At 43.7% G+C, this 22,244-nt stretch overlaps 1 protein-coding gene across 9 annotated transcripts in view; it reads right to left on the reverse strand.

Annotated features, from left to right (window-relative positions):
- The window catches only part of LOC308332258 (sodium bicarbonate cotransporter 3-like), a 73,436-nt gene that overhangs the window by 14,263 nt on the left and 36,929 nt on the right, over positions 1-22,244 (reverse strand). For all 9 annotated transcript variants that reach the window (XM_080788038.1, XM_080788040.1, XM_080788039.1 and 6 more), the window contains 9 exons: positions 18,769-18,881; positions 16,581-16,738; positions 15,670-15,757; positions 14,921-15,067; positions 12,629-12,735; positions 8,821-8,995; positions 5,958-6,091; positions 4,348-4,593; positions 86-191 (listed from right to left, as the gene is read on the reverse strand). In XM_080788038.1, coding sequence (XP_080644164.1) covers positions 86-191; positions 4,348-4,593; positions 5,958-6,091; positions 8,821-8,995; positions 12,629-12,735; positions 14,921-15,067; positions 15,670-15,757; positions 16,581-16,738; positions 18,769-18,881 — 1,274 coding nt within the window. The remainder of the gene's footprint in view (positions 1-85; positions 192-4,347; positions 4,594-5,957; positions 6,092-8,820; positions 8,996-12,628; positions 12,736-14,920; positions 15,068-15,669; positions 15,758-16,580; positions 16,739-18,768; positions 18,882-22,244) is intronic.

Genomic DNA, 22,244 nt, shown 5'->3' on the forward strand with positions numbered 1-22,244 from the left:
ACTAAAAATGACAAAACGATGACAGCTTCAATTGGTAGCTTGCTATGTAGCATTCAGAGATTGCCTGGCTTGAAAGACTACTCACCGACACACTGAGGCTGTCCCAGGGTATGGAGTCTGGCGTGTAACCCGAATTGTTCCAGGTCTGGATTAACTTGTCTGAGATATTGGCTGGCGGCGAACACTGACACCTGAGGTTCACATGTCACAGAAAGAACATTAGTATACAACACTAACTGAACACTGACACCTGAGGTTCACAGGTCACAGACAGAACATTAGTATACAACACTAACTGAACACTGACACCTGAGGTTCACAGGTCACAGACAGAACATTAGTATACAACACTAACTGAACACTGACACCTGAGGTTCACAGGTCACAGACAGAACATTAGTATACAACACTAACTGAACACTGACACCTGAGGTTCACAGGTCACAGACAGAACATTAGTATACAACACTAACTGAACACTGACACCTGAGGTTCACAGGTCACAGACAGAACATTAGTATACAACACTAACTGAACACTGACACCTGAGGTTCACAGGTCACAGACAGAACATTAGTATACAACACTAACTGAACACTGACACCTGAGGTTCACAGGTCACAGACAGAACATTAGTATACAACACTAACTGAACACTGACACCTGAGGTTCACAGGTCACAGACAGAACATTAGTATACAACACTAACTGAACACTGACACCTGAGGTTCACAGGTCACAGACAGAACATTAGTATACAACACTAACTGAACACTGACACCTGAGGTTCACAGGTCACAGACAGAACATTAGTATACAACACTAACTGAACACTGACACCTGAGGTTCACAGGTCACAGAAAGAACATTAGTATACAACACTAACTGAACACTGACACCTGAGGTTCACAGGTCACAGACAGAACATTAGTATACAACACTAACTGAACACCGACACCTGAGGTTCACACACAGGTCACAGAAAGAACATTAGTATACAACACCAACTGAACACTGACACCTGAGGTTCACAGGTCACAGACAGAACATTAGTATACTACACCAACTGAACGATTCACTCTTGCCAAAGACAACTCTAGCCATACTTTGCTGATCACATGACCCTCACATCACCCCTCCCCCCAAACATTTATTTCCCTGCGGTTCTAGGTGGGGGACATTTTGTTATTTTCCTTATCTTATTTTATCACCTCTAAGGTTTATAAATATATAAATACTAGAATTTCGCCGGCCTTCGGCCGGCGAATCCTAGTTACATTGCAGCGCAATATGGGAAGAAGGAAATTGCGGGAGTTGACAGAATTATTATAATAACAGAAAGTGTTTTTTATTTCTCATAAATACGCAAACATGGTGAAACAACTACAGTCACAGAGAGCAGTGCCAAGGTAGCTGCTGCCTGCTAACGATGCAAACAACAGCCTTGCCTGTCGTGTGTGTGTGTGTGTGTGTGTGTGTGTGTGGGGGGGATAGCACTAATTTTCGACATTTTACTGTGTCATAAATATTTACATCTGTAGCCTATATTGTGATTACATTTGACCGTACATTTGACTCTTGTGTTATATTCTTGTGAAATATTCAGTAAAGTATTGTGGTGAAATATTCACCCCAAGTTGATAAGATATGCAGAGAATATAATACCAAGAACCCCCAGTTTGAAATGCATTAGGCCACAGACCCCCATTTGATACCATTTGCTCTCTGGGAAAATCAGGGTCCATTTGGTTCCATTTGTATGCTCTTGGAGTATGATGACTGTGCTAACAGTATTATCATAAAATATGTCTCAGTTTGAAGATTAAAAAAAACATATTTCATATGTGTGAGCTTGTAAAGTAGAACGTTCAACCTAGAGACAGTGTTGCCAAGTCTGATCATTATAAGCTACTTTGGACTTGTTTATCTATTGGTAGTCCTTGACATGGAAATGTTTGAGTTCCACTGCTCTGAAACAACATTAGACAACAAAGTTTGACAGTCAACACTATAATTGATTATTTTAAGACTAATTTCCGGACCATTTCTGATTTACCTACTTTGAACTGGCCTCTTAACATTTTTATAGACCTGGTTGCTTGTTTCACTCTCACATCCACGGTATGTGGCAACCCTGGTCCCTGGTTTGTTTTGGTTTGCGTGTGGATGTTTTTTTGTGTTGCTTTAGCATCTTTAGCACAGTAGCTATCAGAGGCTGCAGCTAGGGATGCTCCGATCACGTTTTTGGGGGCCGATCCCGATCACCGATCTTTTTTAAAAAGATCGGCCGATTCCGATCCCGATCTTTTTTAATATTTTTTTTAATTTAATTTTAATTTTTTAATTTTTAATTTTTTTACTTATAAAAAAACCTGGCAACCCGCGCCCGCGGTCATTTTCCGCTAGCCTGAGCGGAGCTCCCTAGCCTGCTGGAGGGGCTCCCATCATCCCATGCACCCTCGAGAGAAAAAATAAGGAAAATAAATGCAGCCTTGAGCCTACCAAATATGTTGTGGTCTTGTGGAGCTGCTTGATCACCTCCTCCCCCTCTTTTCCCCAAAAAGCCAATCCCAATAAATCCAAAAGTAGTGTGATTCTGTGTGCCTCAGCCTAATTACAAACGGATAAACTATCAGTCTTATCCGAAATCTGTCAATCTTTGTCAACTCAACACGTGTTGACAACGCATTGTAAACAGAAACAGAAGCTGTGTGTCACACCAAAAGTGGTGACTTATAGAATTCTGTAGCCTACATTAGAATCATCACACGATCCTCACCCCTACACAGCTGCAGTGACGGATTAACGTCACTGAAAACTGTCATAATAGCAATTCAATTAATTTACTCACGAGTGCTGAAATCGTGAAATGGAGGATGTAAGAACACACTTTTGTTCCATTAGAGCAGGGTAAATATGAAGTTTTGTGCCACGGTCTTGTGTTTATATTCCTTGTACATAGGCTGTATGTTGTCGTAACAACACACGTTGTGTGTCTGAGTGAGGGGGCCTTCGATTGAACAAAGGGGGCTTCTGACTGTGTCGCTTACTCGCCTCCCCTCTGTCAGAGGAGGAAGCGACGCGCAGCCGTCGGGAACCCCCCCAAACCGACTGCCCCCCCGCCCTCCCGAAAACCGTGATGCATAGGCTCATCTTACTGGCTGGCTGCAACATGCACATTTCTAAGAAAGTTGTGTCAGGCCAGGGCACACTACTTGTCTAACAATTTGGATTATAGTTAGCACTTAGCTCCCTTTGCTAACTACTGGACTGGAGATGATGAGCTCTCTCCCTTTCTCTCCGTCTCCCTCCCTCGCTGGGGTGAAGACGTGCGTGCTCTTTCTCGCTCTCTCTCTCTCTCTTTTCTCTCTCTCTCCCCCCTCCCTCCCTGGGGTGTGTGTGTGTGTGTGTGTGTGTGTGTGTGTGTGTGTGGGGGGGGGGGGTATTCGTTGCGCTGCCAGTGCTATACTTCTCCATTAAGCGGTGCAGAACCGAGAAAGTGACACATTATTTTTGGATGTAAACGGCGCAGATTTTTGCATCCCTAGCTGCAGCAGCTGCTGCTGTCATGAAAACGCAAGTTTCTGTCCCAGAAGCTCACGTTAGGTCTGCGCACACTGTACGTTGCTAAACTTGCTATGGCAACCTGTCATCAAATGCTGCTAACGTTGTGGTCAGCACTGTTAGCATGTGTGCTATCAGGCAAAAGCTGAGATAGATATAAAACTACTGGCCAAAATGTCATACAAAACACAACACCTAAAATCGGAATGTGATTGTGACCTACAGACCATCATGATTTGCTTGCTGGACCTATAATTAATTTATTTGCATGAAATTGCCACTCGCCCATATAAATAAAAAGCAAGATGGCTGCCGATTGCGAGTGGAGAGACCCGAGAGACGGAGAGAGTAGTGACGTGTGAGCCGGGGGCGGGCCTCTGACAACAGCATGAACACAGGGCAGTGTTGCCAGGTTTGCGAATTGTAAGCGAGTTGTAGTGTGTGTAAGTAGCCTGGTTAAAAGGCCTTGTTTCTGCCCCTGTGGGGCAACAGCAGTTTCTGTCGACCAGTTTCTGTCCACCGCTTTTGGCACGTGACCAACTTGACAAATGTTAAAATAGATATAGACATATATTAATGGGGTGCACAAGTACACCCCCTGGACATGACGCTAGTATGTCGCAGGGACTTATCCCCAATCCAACCCTTGATGTTGAGTGCCAAGCAGAGAGGCACTGGTCTTTTGTATGACATGACCGGGGATCGTACCCTGACCTCCCAGTCCCAGGGCAGACACTCTAACCACAAGGCCACTGAGACGGTGAAAATGTTTTACGGACGTACGAGTAGAAGGTGAGGTTCTCCAGACTGTTGTGCGTGTTGATGGGGTAGTGTTCGCCCAGGTGGAACAGCTTCTCCAGGGCCTCGTAGATGAAGATGATGCAGATGAGGGCGGCGAAGGCCTCCTCCGTGAAGCGTGTGATGTAGCACACCAGAGAGCTGGCGTCCGTGGCCACCAGGACCAAACACATGAAGGCCGTCCACAGTCCAATGCTGGTCCGCAGGGAAAGGTAGGACAGTTCGTAGTCACTGGAGGGGGAGGGGGCGATTGAGTCATTAAAATGATATTCAAAATGTCATTCAAAATGTACTTCATCCACATGGTTACATGCGATGGCTAACGGACGCTCCACTACCAGGCCATGGACATAACCTATATTTAACCAGTAAAAACATTGAGACCTGACTGTCTTTTACAAGAAACTGACCAAGAGGCAGACAAGTTACATGATTAAGTTGCACGTGCACACACACAAAAGACCTAAGGGGACATCACACACACACACACACACACACACACACACACACACACACACACACACACACACACACACACACACACACACACACACACACACACACACACACACACACACACACACACACACACACACACACACACACACACACACACACACACACACACACACACCTACTGATATTACTCACCAAATTTAAAAGAGGCAATTAAAAATAGGTGCTACACTTGACTGATCACCAATAAAGACTCATGCTAGGACATAAAATAAATAAATATGTTTTTGTTCTTGGCATCTAGGCTCTCCTTTACCTCACCTTGCTATCTGGCTGGCTATATCTGCTGTGTGTTCATTCGTGTTTTTACGACTGTAATTATGGCAGTAATTTCCATGGCGGCTAAATTCTCCTCATGGGATCAATAAAAGTGCTATCCTATCCTATCCTATCCTATGCAAGTGCCCATGAATTATTTTAACCGGGTTCCCCGACTCTTCCGTGGGGTAGACTAAAAGACCTGCACTCAAAATCAAAGCATAAAATAAGGTATTTCAAGTAGCAAAAGCAAAAGCACTCACATTGCACAATGAAACTCATTATGCATGGGAAATAGCTGAAGAAGACTATAATATGCATATTATCTATTGTAATTCAAATGTTTACAGGTATTTATTTTGGTACAACAAAATATAACTCTACTACAGTAGTACAATGCAGCACAGTCGACAAAATAAAATAAAAGTAAAAGCACAGCTTAGGAATCCCAGTAAAAGACCAAATATTGATTATACAGAAGTCCTCATAATTTGTCTGAGGTTCAGAACAAATTAGACCCTCGTTCTGTCAAGGTCACATGTTCGTTTGTTCATTTAAGGTTCATCTGTCCCATATCTCTTTCATTTTATTCTGCCCAACATTATATTCATATGATATCCTCATTCCATTGTTTTATTGTAAATAGTTATTAATAATGTAAATGTTTCTACTATATTGTTTCACCAACCTAACCTAAGACAAATTCCTGTACAAGCATAAATGTCCAAAATAATTCTGATTCAGTTTCAGTACTACTGTGTAATTGCAGAAGTCTGCCGCCAGGGGGCCACAGAGTTAAGGCAGGTGAGTTGACTACTCACACGCAGAACTTGAAGAGGATCTTCTCAAAGACCAGGACCGGCCCTGTGCTCCCCAGGATGGTGAGAGGCTGACCTGCGAACAGCGAGTAGGCCACTCCTGTCAGGGACGCTCCGAACAGAGACTCTATAGCGCTCTGCAGACCGGGGGGGGGGGGGGGGGGGGGGGGAGACAGCGGAGTGAGAGAGGGAGGAGGAGGAGAACCCAAACAGAGGAATAGAGATCAGGAGAGGCTGAGGGAGAAAGGAGAGGAAGAATGCTCATTCAGGGTTTAAGCCAACTGAAAGAATGACTCAGTCATACGTGCCAGGTGCAGAAAGCTCTTGTAGCTCCAGTATAAATCAGTGTGTGTGCCACAGCCTCTGCCTCACGTTGCTACAGTATAAATCAGTGTGTGTGCCACAGCCTCTGCCTCACGCTGCGTTCAGAGTGTGGCTTTTATGCCCTTCAGACTATGGGCTATATTTTGCGCCACCCCCTGGCTTAACCCTTATCCCTAAACTTATTTGCCATTTTTTACTATTATTAAAAAACATTTTAATCGATGAATTCCCATCCCTACCGGCTACAGTGCATACTGTACTGGAAGTTGGAACAGTGATTTTTTACCACAGATCACCACTGTTTGTTTACAAACAGATGTGCTTTGACATAATTGGATTTTTCCATTTCTGGCCACAGACACAGTAGACAAAGTGTGTGCCATTTCTCTCCATTAAGTCATTGCCATCTGGTTGTGTTTGCAGTCCCCCAGGGAGGAATTATAACCCAACATCCTTAGCCGTCTTCTAAAGTCTAAACGGTCCATAGTATGTTACTGGCAGAATGACTTGATGACAAATCACACACACGTGTGCATTGGTTTTTGCAGTGATGTTCAGCTAGTTCGAAATTCTTGGATGTGTAAACAGTGCGGAAACAGACTTCAGCACGGCATTGAGCTTTGTTCGCACTGCAAGTATGTCATATTATGTTTAACCAGGTCCATTCCAGTTTGCACTCAACACTAAATATGTTTGGCCTTATGGCCTAGCCCATGCACAAGCCCTCTCCATTAAACTAAATGTATGTTTGGCCTAGACCGTCACTAGCTAAGCTCACAACACGTTGCTTGTAGATAGGCGATTTTCACCGGAGGGATGCAAGGCTTCATGTGTTTAATAGGGGATTCACACTGAGACGGACTGAGTCTGTTTCATTCGAACCGTTTCCGAATAGGGGTTCCTGTTCCCCGCTGGCCATGTTTCTCATTGCCCGAGATTCAACAGCGCACCCGGGTACACTTGCATGACACACTTTGATCATCCAGGTGTGCTTGATGGCTGGCGCGCACGGACAATGACCATCAACTCTGCGACATTGTCTCCAATAAATCCAGACACACTGCATTGCATTGCCTCTTTGGCTCTTAGCCGTTTTCACTGTCAGCCTGCCTGCTATTCACTGTGTCAGTCAGTTCTGTGCTCCAGTGTCGTGTTTGATTAGTTTGCTATGGATTCTACTTTAGCATTATTATTATTATTATTTTGTTTTACTTTGGAGACTATGCCAAGCAAAGCCCAAGATCCACATGTAGTCCGAAGAATAAGATCAGCGTGTACTGCACGTATACGCAGATTCAACAGGAGACGGGAGGCGTTGAGAAATGCGCTAGTGTTACGCGTCGTGCAGCGTCTGTGTGTTTTTCTTGTGTTGACACTTGGCTGGTCGACTAGAGATTATGTCACGTTCTGAAAACAACAGTCCACTTCCTTCTTTAGGTACGCATACATTCACATTGGAACGATCCGTATCCCAATACACTTCAACGGGGACGGTTGGGCGCATTATTCACACTACCACAACATCTGACAAGTGCGCACCCGGGACCATAGTGTGAATCGCCCATATAACAGTGTTTGCCATTTGTATTTGAGCCCTTGCGAGCACCTTCCCACTCATCATGTGAAACATCTTTCTGCAAATGTTATATTTAATTACAAGCTCCTCAAAATGACGCACCAGATATAATATCTCCTATAACGCAAGGTGCTGAAATTGAGTCTAATAGACTTAAGCAGAAGAATGAAACCATTTTACTTAAATTAAAGTGGATTATAGAAACGCTTAAGCAGAAGAATAAAACCAATTCACTTAAATTAAAGTGGATTATAGAACTGTACTGTACTGTACTGTACTGTACTGTACTGTACTGGCTCTCCTCCCTGGCCTCTGTGTGTGTGCGTGTGTCCGTGCGCAAGTGTGTGTGTGTCAATCAGGAGCACAGTTGTTGACTTAAGCAGGAGGGTTGTAAAGACCCCTCCTCACTACTCACTAGGGGTCAATCAATACTAGGTCACACACACACACACACACACACACACACACACACACACCTCAAATGTCCCCTCCAACACTGTAGTACTGTTGGATAAATTCAGTCTCGGATAGTAAAGCAAGGTTGATATTGCTGTGTCTGAGAATGTAACCTCTACTAAGAGTAACAGTTAACATTGCAGAGAGCACACACTGGCCTGCTATTGGCAAATTATCATAAGATAAACACATATTTTAAGAGACATGTCTTTTGTTAGGTAGCGCTTGGTTTACTGTAGCTTAGCTGCGCAGGATACCTAATTAATCACTTTTAACAGGGCCTCCCTATTTTAGGCATGTCATTATAGGCAATAAAATAATAACAAAATGCCATACATTTTAAAAATTGTGATAAAAAGTGCGATACGTTGTCACACAAAAACACTAAAAATTCTGAGATTCAAATAAAAACAGGTATTTTTTGATAATTATTCATGACTTTATGCACACACACCTGTGTGTCACACACACACACACACACACACACACACACACACAGTCCTGACTCACAATGTTCCCCTTGGTGGCCTCCCCCAGCAGGCCTCCGAAGGTGATGACTGGTGACATGCAGGCACAGTAGAGGAACAGGACGGATGCCAGACACTGCAGGCTGAACGAGTCTCTGACGTCACTCCAGTAGAACGGAAGCTTCCTCTTCACGTCCAGGACCAAGCCTCCAAATATCCTGAGGACACCACAGACATCATCGTTGCACTTCCATGAGTCAATGACAAATAAAGCCCTCTGGGTTCTTCATGCATTTTGTGGGACGAGCAGCACAGCTGGTTATGTTGAGGGATCCCACATGGGCTCTATGCAGTATGCACACAGAATAACTCTAGAACCACGTCACCACTTTTCATCTTCATATAATAGGTCCTCTCTAATAATCATGATGAAACGGCACAATTTATTTTCTACTCGGTCTGTGTCTCAAAGGAGACACAGACGTTTTTACAGAAATATTTAGATTTTTATTATCGTGAGAATGATGGCTTCCATTTTCGCATTGAAACTTTTCAGGATTAGAAAGCCTGCAGTTGCTTGGATTCCCCATCGATGATGTCACTGGTGAACGGGTTTCTGAACTGCCCACAGCCCTCCTATGAGACAGAATTGTGCAATTTTATCATGATTATTAGTGAGGACCTATTATATGAAGGTAGATTGAAAAGTGGTGAAGTGGTCCTTTAAGGCTCTGTTCCATTTAGTGTACAGTGGTTTTCAAACTTTTTAATTGCAAGGACCCCCATAACTCTGAGAGTGTACAAATGGAATCCAATTGAGTTCCATTTCTACACTCTCAGAGTTAGTTTTTTATTATTTCCACACAGCTCTATAGTATATTAATGATGACATAGTATAATGTTGAAAATGAGTGGAATGCCCCTTTAAGTGCAGTACTCAACTACATGTACTTCACATTACTGTACACTACAGTCACCACTGGCACTGACACATGATACAGATAACTCAATTCACACCCTGCATGCAGCATCACCCTATCTCACACAAAGGACTGTGTGTTTCTATTTTTTTCCCTCTAAATCCACTTTTCGCCTCATGATGTCTTCCCTACAGTGAGGATCTATTAAACTTTCACTCCTTTCACCTCCCTCCTTTCCCTTCCTTCCCTTCTTTCCTTCAATATCTCTGTTCCCCACCAGCTCCCTGCAAGCATGTGGCTTTTTATAGCCACGGAGGGGAGAGAGCTTCTTTAAATAATGCAGTGTGTGTGTGTGTGTGTGTGTGTGTGTGTGTGTGTGTGTGTGTGTGTGTGTGTGGTCTCTTAATAAACTCTACCAGCAGGGTGGACAGGGCTCTCCGGAGGAATTCCTTCCAATAAACGTCACCATTCTGTATTATGTAGAAACAATTACCTAAAGCAGTGATTCCCAACCTACTAGTGTGCAACAAGCAAGTAGGCACTCGACAGAGTGCAGTTTTAGTTTAGCTCTAGTATAGGGAACCCCTGGAATCCTCTCAAGGACTCCTTGGGGGTCCCTAGACCCCACAACACGAACCAGTCATCTAAAGTCTGCTACAGTAAGCATGGAAGGAGATAGCAATGTACGTTGTTAAACAGGCATGCCTGTATAGAGCGTTGCAGTCCCGCCCCCTCGAGAGACGCGGAAAATAAATCCCTGTTAATTTACCTCATAGACTTTTCAGAAAGTATTTATTTAAAGACGTTTACGCCGCGGACAAAGCCAACTCTTGTCGTGACAAATCATGACAACAAACACAATTTTCCGGGCCAAACAAAGAATTAGAAAGTAGAAAAAAACGGCAGGTTACAACACATTCTTTGTTGTTTTTCTTCTTTATAATTATTTGTTTGGTCCAAAATATTGTGTGTTGTCATGATTTGTCACGACAAGAGTTGGCTTCGTACGACGCTTCCACTCATACGAGGTCTTTAAATAAATACGTTTTGAAAGGTCTATGGGAAAAATGCATTGGGAATTTGGGATTCATTTCCTGGGCCTGGCGTCGTCAGGAAAGGGGGCAGGACTGCGACACTCTATAGGGCATAGCAGTGGGCGTGGTTTCAAAGGTGTTATGCCAGTTATGGTCATGACAGCGCCCCTCAGCTACGGACCGTCCCAGTCCACTTTCACCACTGCTCATCTTGTCATCATGTTTTATCTTAGTTCATCTAATCTTGTCACCATATATTACAGTAGGTCATCTGTTCTTGCCATCATAATGATCTTATTTCACCTCATCTTGTCATCATATTAACTTATGTCACCTCATCCTATTTATGATCTCTGCCTGGAGATCATGTATCCACCCATGTGTGCGTGTGCATGTGTGTGTGCGTGTGTGTGTGTGTGTGTGTGTGCATGCACGCACGCACGCATCAGTGCCTGCTGCTAATCCCACCTACTACTCAGCCGATCAGTCACATTTCTTGTGCACGCTGACAGCAGGCCAAGGTCAAGGTCGAGGCCACGGCCAAAATATCACTGCACGATATTTGCTCAGATTATGCTGTCGGAGAACATTGTTGGCGCTCGCCGACAAAACTCCCAATCTGACGCAAGATCGGGCTTTTATCGCAGAGGTTTTGCTCGCTGTGTGTGAAAGGCTCTGCGAGAAGATGAAAGCGCTCGCAGACGCCTTCCCGACCGTTCCTGAATATCTAGCAGGCTTGGTATTTGACTCTGTCGCCGACTGGACATCATACAGTATGAATGGGGTTGCGACCGTGTCCCGAGAAATCCTTTATTACAGCCAATGAGAGCACAACTTCACAAGACAGCTGCATGTACTCACTGCTCACAGCCACTATCTGTCTGTCTCTGTCAGTCTGTCTGTCTGTCTGTCTGTCGACTGTATCGATGATGATCAGGTGATACTATAACCTTAATTCCTTGGGTAAATCCCTGTGTCGTACAAAATACATATTGGTACTAGCTAGCCTACAGTATATAGCCCAACATTGCTGTTACACACTTGAATATGTTGATAAACCGCATCGTTCAACGCTGCAAACTTTTGGACATCGTGCGCTCTGTGTGTGTGTGCGCGTGTGTGTGTGTGCGCACACATACAGAGAGACAGAGAATTATTTAATGAAAATCAAGATTTAACGTCCTGCCTCGCTATAGCGCATGTAGGCTACGCTATCACAAACATTCCGCCCTGTGTGTGTGCTGAGAGAGAGAGGTGTCCTGTGTCGGTCTCGTATGGCACCCTGCAAAAAGACTCCTGTAGTGTGAAATACATAACGATCTGATGACCATAGGGGGGCCATTAGTAAACTGTCAACAATGCAACTCTGTCTACAACGTACTGTTATGAATTTCTAATCGTAGAACAATGGTCCTTCTAGCTTATGTGATAAGCAGGCTAGCCAATTCCAATGCTCCTGTCACTCTAGTTCGCGGGATTGGAACGTGTATGTATCTTGTCATCTCAACCTCATGTTATGTTATTTTATGTTATTATTACACGACTTGGTTGAATGCTTGATTCTGATTGGTTCAGCGGTGTGTTATTTCTTGCTAACTGACCGCTCTGCTCTATAACAGACTGCTGCCTAATCAAAGGCTAAGAGCTAAGTGCTTGATTTACTGCTGTATCCAACATGACAGCCATGTACAGTAAACACACACACACACACACAATGGCATTTACAGCTAAACATTGCTCTCAAAAATGTTTTTGAAAAGGGTCTCTCTTAACTTATTTACAACCACATTTTCAGATATGTATACAGTAGCTAGTTTCTTTACATACAGGTATATAAGGTGTGTGAGCATACAGTAGCACATCATTGTATGTTCTGTGGTGTCCAAGTGTTCCTCACCTTCCTGTCCTCTGCAGTTCAGGTCCTGAATGGGGGTCTTCGTCTTTGTCCATGTCCCCAGTAGGAGACAGTGAGCCGTTGGGCTGAGCCGGCCTTTTCCTCTTCATCTGAAGAACACAGCAGGAGGGATTTCAAACTGTGCGAATCGACCATTTTGGTGCCTTGCTCTATTGTATATACTGTATAGGCCAGCATTGTGTGGACGAAACTGGGGGGGCACGCGGACTAGGGCTTTCACTTCTACTAGTTGACTAGTTGCCTAGTTTACTAGTAGACTAGTTGTTTAAAAAAAAAACTCTAGCTGATCTTGAGGCCTACAAAAAAGAAAAAGAAAAAGGAAACTTCTTTTTCTTATCAACTAGTACCAACAAGGTCCACTAGTGGATTTACTAGTCAACTAGTTGCTTAAAGCCCTAACGTGGACGTTAGTCCGACATTATGTGGCTGGTTACTGGTTAAAGACTAGAGTTGTCCTGATACAATTTTTTTCAGACAGAGTACGAGTACTTCATTTTTAGTACTCGCCGAAACCGAGTAACGATATGAGTTCAGGGCTCGAAATAGCGACCATTTTGGTCGCAAATGCGCCTGAATTTTAATCTGTGCGATCTCAAAATATAACTGTGCGCACCAGTGCTACTGCATATAATTACTGTAGTGCGACCAAAACTATCGCGACCGAAAGTGTCGCGGTGCCGGTTCCCTCCCGCGAGAAGATTTAAACTTGTAGAGCATAAAGATCTGAGCATGTCCAAAAAAAAAAGTAAGTTCCTAGTCCATTCCTGTCCAGAGTTATGATTGTTTAAAGAAATATCTCCTTGGCTTCTTCTACTTCCTCTAACCTCCCGTCAGTCCGTGGACTGATTGGGTGATCAACATCAGCTGGACCTGAGGTCCTCAGCTGTGAGAGACAACAAAAGGGCTCAATTGAATGGAATGTGTGGAGTCACACACACACATTTATGATGACGTTATGAAAATAACTTCTCATAAATATATACAGTATATATACATATATATATATATATATATATATATATATTTTTTTTTACTTCAATCAAAAAGCAGGCCTACATAAAACAAAGGGTTTTGTAGCCATTTACAAATTCAGAAATTATAGCAGAGACAGTATTTAGAATTGAATTATATTTTCAACTGGTTTATTGCCACAAAAATAGCATCTCATACCAACTGGCTTGTAGGCCAGTGGTTCCCAAAGTGGGGTCCGGGGATCCCTAGGGGTCCTCGGTTAAATGATAGTTAGGAACCAAATGGACCCTTATGGGTCTGAAACTCTGAGAGTGTACTACATACTATGGGTAAACCAATTTCACTGTACATTTGTACACTCAGTTAAACTAACTTTGATTTTATGGGTCCTAGAGATAGAAATGGGGAACGGTAGCCTAATTCAGGTCAAACTGGGGGTCCTTGAAATGTAAATAACTGAAAATCACTGCTAGAGCCGTAAAAATCTTCTCATATGGGGGTCCCTGGCATATATTTTCAAATGGGGGTCCGTGGGCTAATGAGTGTCAATTTGAGGGTGCTTGACATGAAAAATGTTGGGAACCACTGTTGTAGGCTACAAGTGTAATAATAATGAATGTAAAAAATCGATTACATATTGGTGCTCGTAAAATTTTGGTGGGTGCTCCTAATTTTTTTCTGGTGCTCCTTCATTCTGAATTTGGGAGCACCAGTGCTACCAAGTAAAAAAGTTAATTTCGAGCCCTGAGTACTTTCTTTTTGTAACCACTTATTTTACCCCGTTTTTCTCATAGATGCAAATGGGATCTCCGATCTAATTGTCACTTGTCTTATAGATCGTCTGTTTTTGGCGATTTGTTGGGTTGGGTTGCATTCGTTCAGCGTAGTATCGGGCCGGTTCCGAGTACGGGTGGTATCGGCCGATACCAGTATCGATATCGGAAACAACTCTAGTTAAGGGGGAGTCGTCATTAGTGTGGCACTGAGTGAGTTAGGACTCACCCGTGGCTTCCGTGTGCGTTTAGGTTAGGGTTAGGGGTGTAGGATTAGTAAAGTCGGATTAACGCTATGCACCCAATGAAAACATTGACTTGCTTAAAGTAGGTAGTGATTTCCTCTGGTTGAAGTAAGTGTTAAATAGCTCTACGTTCCAGTTCCGTACTCATTGCTATAGTAAGAGGAGTCTCCATTTCTCTCCAGCTCTTTTATTAACAGAGAATGCATTTTCAGGTCAGGATACCAACATTAAATGGCGTGTATAATTAAATTATCTGTGACAGAGAGAGAGAGAGAGATCCTGACCTGAGATGGGACATTCTTGGGCGGTTCGATGCGTATTGTGGGGTCCCACTCTCCAGGGGGCAGCACAGTCACCTGGTCAAGAAACTCGTCTATACCAGACAGTAGATCTTGTCTGTCTTTGGCCTTGTATGCCACGTCATGGAAAATCTACACATGAGGAAAGTGAGGTGTGTGACCAGTGGTGGAAAAAGTATTGCATGTTTTACTTAAGTAAAAGTATGAATATAGAACTACTCTTTTACAAGTAAAAGACTGGAATTCAAAATGTACTTGAGTAAAAGTAGGCCTACAAAAGTATCGGTATCAGTATGGCAGCCCCCTATAGTACCTCCCTTCACATTCAGTAGATCGATCCTGTGATCTTTTGTGGCCAGATGGGGTCTAGTAGGACTATAGTAAATAATGCAAAATAAATCGCTATTTGTAAAACAATACATATTTATTTAGCCCCATGTTTGAATGCCCCCGCCCCCTGTAAAACGAAAGAAAGCAGCAAATTAAAAATAAATAACACTCATCTTTTACTTTCTCTAACAACAACCTAAAACATGAACCTTGGTTGAAAAAAACTACATTTACTTAAAGTTGTCCTTTAAGTAAATGTACTTAGTTACTTTCCACCACTAGCAAGCAACCGATGCGCTGAGTGAGGGTCATTTCACACTCAAATTAGAAATAACAAAAAGACGCTGGCTACTGGTTTGTTTGTGTGTTGGTGGAGCTCCTATCTGAATGAAATCTCTACTCACCTCATCGGTCATGAGCGTAGCCATAGACCTGCCAATTTCATGGTACTGGGGGCCTTTACCATGAGGCCCCAGCAGCAAGAATAGAAACCTGCATATGACAAAGGACACAGGAATTCATTAGGCCAAGATCTCTGAGCTTTCACTGCAGGACATGGAGGGTTTGGACAACTCAAAACATCCACTAGACTAGATGTTAGGCTTCAAATGATTTTGAATCTAGCCTTCCCAAAAATATAAATACATAAATAAACAAACAAATGCGACAGTAGGTTGCAGATTACTATGAAAACTGCCATCATTCCGTCAGATCTCCATATATGGAGCTGACCTGTTCTCACATTCCATATGTTGATCATTCCCCACCCGTCCTTCCTCTTTGATGTCTCCCTTTTGACTGATACCTGTCCATTCAAACTCTAGACACAGCCACACCCAGCGAAAACGAGAGTTCTCAACAGGCCTGAAAATGAAGGCCCAGGCCCGAAAATGAAGGCCCGGACCTACCTGGGCCCTCATCAAACCATGTACAATCAAGACACTGCCCGTGCTGCCACCCTTAGATCTCCATATATGGAGCTGACCTGTTCTGACATTCCATGTTAATCTGACTTCATTAAACCCTGTACACTCAAGACACTGCCCCCGCTGCCACCCTTAGATCTCCATATATGGAGCTGACCTGTTCTGACATTCCATATGTTGATCTGACCTCATCAAACCCTGTACACTCAAGACACGGTCCACTCGAGCCCACACTGTTCACAAACAGTATTTTGTAGTTTCCTTTGTTATTCTTTATCACATTATTAGATCGTAGCAACTTAGGGGCAGAAAGGGGGAAGGAAATGCCTCGGTAAGGAGCTGAATGAGCCCTGGGTGTGTGTGTGTGTGTGTGTGTGTGTGTGTCGTACCTGGTGGGTACAGGGACCTCGGTAAGCCCGGTGATGAGCACAGCTGGGGACAGACGTACGAACGCGATGATGGGCTTCTCCAGGAAGTCCACCTCACCCACCAGGACGTTGGACGCTTCGGCACCTGGCGGGATTTTCTTCATGAAGTTCATATCCACCTGAAAACACGGCCCAGAAGGACATAAACAATGCATAAAGCAGTGGTAACGTAGCTGCCCACCGCCAGCCTCCAACTGGGCCGGGAATTCCAAAGAACAGAGAGAGAGAGAGAGAGAGAGAGAGAGAGAGAGAGAGAGAGAGAGACAATTCCACAGGCAAAGGGACTTCTGAGATAAACAATATAAAGGGCTGAGACTGAACAATAAGAGAGCATGAAAGAGAGACAGAGTGCATGGAAAGAGGGAGTGACGGCGCTACTGCAGAGTACTGATGTATGAGAGCTAGGGGCGGTGCTGGGGGAGGAGAGGCCAACCAACACTAGGGAGGTTAGATAGTAGCTACAGCTAGGGGCGATGCTGGGGGAGGAGAGGCCAACCTACACTAGGGAGGTTAGATAGTAGCTACATACACAACTACCATGTACTGAGCAAAGAATAGACATCTTCCTGTCAGGACCACTGAACCCAAAAAGAAAATACAACTGTTCATATGCATCTATTTTTACGTTACCTTACTTTATTTGTTTATATGGACAGGACAATGCATATTAATGGACGTCACATGGACGTAAATACACCGGATATAGCACAGTGGCTAATCTTCATCCGCAGTCCTCACAGGAAACACAAAACAGAAAAACAGACAGTCAAACAGCCGGTCCACTAAATGTACGACGCTAAATGCAGAGCCGTAGACAGCGACTAATCTCTACCCCCCTCAGCCTTATATCCTTCTCTTTTATCCTCCAGCTCATCATACATTTCGGAGCGCTTCAGAGAGTTTCTTGGCACGCATGGAAGCTGCTTGTAGGTTGATAACCCGCTGCATTATGCCTACAGGCACTTTTATGTCAGGGAGGAGGTTATCGTGAAATGATAGGACGGTTCTCTGCCCTGTGGAGGCGTTACAGAATGCAATAGAATCCATTCTCAGCATCTGCCCACCATCTGCAGCAATTACTAATGCTGTGATCACGTAATCACTTGAACACTATACTTACTACACTTACACTATACTTTGTTGTAGGGAAACAATCGATCTACGATCTACAAATTCATAGCGTGCTTTGAAGCTCTGTGAGCTTGCTTCTGCTAAATGTTCTCCAAACTGTTCGCCTATTCATCATAATCACATGGTGGCCATTTTGCTATTAAGTTAATGAACCCTGCAAATATGATGCAAGAGCAAAATGGCCACTGTGTGTCTGTTATGACGCAGCCAGAATAGGGACTTCAGGGTTAAAATGGTTCCACACTGAACCATAGCTATTAAAAGGTATTATAATTACTAAAACAAACAAAAACAGTGGGTGAAGACCAGGACACCTGGGGTCCTGAGGTTTGGGGGGTTTAGTAATTGGTACTGGTTTACCAACTTGGACCACTGATCGTTGGATCCATTCCATCTGTACACACAGATAACTAGCCATCAGTCCAGGTAGTGGGGCAGATTAATGGCGTATATCATGAGAATCGTTCACTTTGTGATGCAAGCATGACATTTGGCACACATACTCTGTCAGGTAACGCCAAATGGCGGCAGCAGTGAGTTCCTCCTCCTGCTCCCATCTGATCTCTCTCAGGCAGAGACGCCGTACTCCGATTAAATGCTGATCGGAGCGATATGCGGCCGCTAGAAGCGGGATCAACATGAGACTGATGACGTATTGAAGCGCTGCCACAGCAGTGACAGCACAAATGTAAACACAACCTAACAAGACTACAACTCAAAATTATTAGGGAGATATTAGATTTTTGTCCCGCTGCTTCCGGGTTCATCGTTTCTGCTTGAGAGAGACCAGATCAAGGTAGGAGGAGGGAACTCAATACTGCCGCAATCTGGCGGAGTCAGGTTATCTCTAAGGGTCACTCTTATGGAAAATGGCACTGGCCACTCAAAATTCCAAGATGGCGACCATTTCTTTCAACATGGCAGCCACCATAGTAGACCAGATAGTGATATAATATTTCAGGTTGTGATACAAGGATGAAATTTCATACCAGGGTACCAAGTACCAGGGTTAGGTTACCTTGCTCAAGTGGACTTTCTCTACGCTGCTTTCTCTACGGACGCCTGCTTCAGAAGGCCTCCTCTCCGAAGACGACAGGTTGTTGGGAAGAGAGTTAGGGGACACCAGAGGCCCTGATATTGATGTGACCGAGTGAGGGGGGGGGGTGAGGAGGACAGAGTAAGAGGAAAGAGAAAAAAATAGTCAGTCGCGTTTCTTCTGGAAAATGGAGGGAGACACAAGCACCTGCTGAAGATGGCTTTGAGGTTCAACAGGAGATTTTACAACGTGTAATGGGGCAGTAACAACTATATCTCTTTAGTTTTGGAGAAATGCAGAAAAACAATCAGTTCCAGTTTTCGAAATCTCTTAAAACTGGGAATACTATTAAAACGTTCCACTGCTGATGTCAAAGCAGCTTGGCTTGTATCATCATCATCCCAGAGATGAAGGTGAAGGAAGGTGTTGAAAATATGACCAAACACCTTCAATACAAGCCTCCAGCGGAGACGAGCATTGAAGCCAAGCGGCTTTAACGATGTCCCACTTCAACACGGAGGAAACGCTAGCACTTCAGGTACAGAGGAAAAGGAGATGAAATGAGATGATGTTTGAGGAAACCTCTTTCTCCACTCTGCAAAAAGTATGTTCCTTCCAACTGTTATTTTTCCCAAATAACTTTGTAGCAATAAAAATGACTTCATAATGAAATCAAAACATACTTCCATTTACTTTCCCCTCATTCCAAGACCTAACAGGCCATCTTCCCCAGTCTCCACCAGCGTGTCAGTAGGTCAGTCACAATATTAATTGTAATTATTATTACAGAAGCGCAATACTATTTGAATAAATTCATCTGTTGAAATGTCTTTGCTAAAACACAATTTGCATGGCATGTTTTAGCCATAGGACATTACTTATGTCCTATGGCCTAAAAGAAAATGTTCAATGCCTAAACCACAATAAAATCGTTAATCGCAATAATTTGTACAACAATCAAAATGTCGTGGTCGTGGTAGAGCAGACACTTGGTGATCTAAGCGTGCTCTCTGCATGGTGCCCTTCCACACCACCACGGAGGACAGCAGGGAAGCGGTGACCACTGACCGCTGATCACCAACAGCATTGCTCACATTCCTCCCTAAGCCTGCGAGAATAAGGGAGGGATTATCGCAGGTTGCATCCTGCCACCGAACATCATTCAGCGAGATTAAACCGTGGAATGTTGGACCACGGCGGCCTTATTAAAAGGAGGTGGCGTCGAGAGGTGGTGGAGTGGAGTGCGTCCTTAGACCTTCGGTATTCTATTATCCCCTTTACTCAATGTCATCGTGAAAAAAAAGAAAAGATAATTTAGTAGGTGTCTAGGCTTATCTGGTCAGCACCAAATTTCTAGTGCAAATTGACACGTGCAAGCGCACACACTCCCTATTTTTCCATTGTCCGATCATTTTCTTCTGAATTGTTATATGTGGATAAAAAGGCCACCGACTCCTGTCATGAACAGACAGCAGAAGGAGGCTACTCTGGGGGCTTTAAGATCTATTTCCCTTTAAAGTCCCTAGATCATCTATGGCAGTAGGGTACAGTTGTTGTACTGTTCCAGTGTGTGTGGAGTAACTAGGGACTGTCAGGTTTAAACTTTATATTCATCCATTTGAACATTGATACTCTGAGATGGACAAATGCTTGTAACTACATGTATAGGGCATAGCAGTGGGATAGAATCAAGCCATACAGGATCCTGGTGAATCATGGTCATAAAACCTTTGATTATGTGACAAAAACCCATTATTGAATATTTAATTATATTATTATATATGACTACATTTAATAAATACTTCTTTAGCTGTTTTCTTTTACTTTTTCTTCCCCACAGAATCAAAAGTGTTATGGTCATGATTCACCAGCATCCTGGATGGCTTGGATTCTATAGGCTTAACCAATTTAGAGCTGAGGACGATTCTACAAATGCCTTCTAAATCCTGACAGTTTTCTGAAAACCTATATTTCTATGTCAGTGGTGCTCAACGTTTTTCATGTCAAGGACCCCCAAAATGATATGTAATTGGCCGCCGACCCCCATCTGAAAATACAGTATGTTGTTCCAGGGACCTCCACAGAAGCAAATATTTGAGTTAAAAACGCTAGCAAATCTACAAGCTTGTTCACTTGGTGGCGCACTATGAGCTTGTAGATCTGCTATGTTTCAATAGCTAAAGTATAACATAATTAAAACACCAAAAGGGATTCCTGCCTTGAATGGGTTAAAATATAAATAGGTTTGTAAATCTCTATGGGAAAAATGTATGGCCGATATTTCAGTGGAACCAGAAAAGCACGCCCACTGCTATGCCCTATAGTATGTACTCTCTATCAGTCATATTTTGATAATGACCTAACAGATAAAAAACAAGTTACCCTCCAGCTCTGCTGCACGTTAACGCCAAGGCACTATGTCATGGGATATTGTTTGTGCGTGCGTGTGTGCGTGCATGCTTCTAGAATAACAGAGGCTCCCATCTATTATAAGACCACCCCAACCTTTAGCTTTCTCCTCCAACTCAACAGTCTCTGGTTCTCATGACCCAACATTCAATCACACACACACACACACACACACACACACACACACACACACACACACACACACACACACACACACACACACACACACACACACACACACACACACACACACACACACACACACACACACACACACACACACACACACACACACACACACACACACACACACACACACACACACACACACACACACACACACACACACACACACACACACACACACACACACACACACACACACACACACACACACACACACACACACACACACACACACACACACACACACACACACACACACACACACACACACACACACACACACACACACACACCTCTAAATCTATAAATAACAAACAGGGGCCTGGCATTGGAAAGGAACACAAAGTGCCTCTATGTTATGGTGATAGTACATGCCAACACAACCTCCCGTCCTACAGAACTTATATTTAGCCAGGATGCCTGTCTGGGTACACACGTTACCCTCACTAGACCCTTAACGGAAGGAGGAGGAGTCCGGTGTGTGTGTGTGTGTGTGTGTGTGTGTGTGTGTGTGTGTGTGTGCGTGTGTGTGACTATACTTAGGAATTGAGAAGGAGGAAGGAACATGGACATAAAATAATAAAATACCCCAAAAAGGTGCGAGAGTAAAAGAACAAAAAAGATGGCGTAGTGTTCTACGTCAGCATGCATTCAACACGGTGCACAGAGCCAAGTCTTTTATAGAATACAGGACCTCCAGCTATTGGCACAGCGGCTGTTTTCTATAATTGGCGCACTCTGAACCAAAACAAAAAGGAAGCATACAAAGTATAGTATATACACACATGTATACTGGAGGGACAATTAGATGGTAGAACGTACAGGTGAACACCTTCTCCGCACAACGAGGAGCGGGTGAGAGT

This window comes from Protomyctophum bolini (genome assembly GCF_963924005.1).
Source record: "Protomyctophum bolini genome assembly, chromosome: 17".
NCBI lineage: Eukaryota > Metazoa > Chordata > Actinopteri > Myctophiformes > Myctophidae > Protomyctophum > Protomyctophum bolini.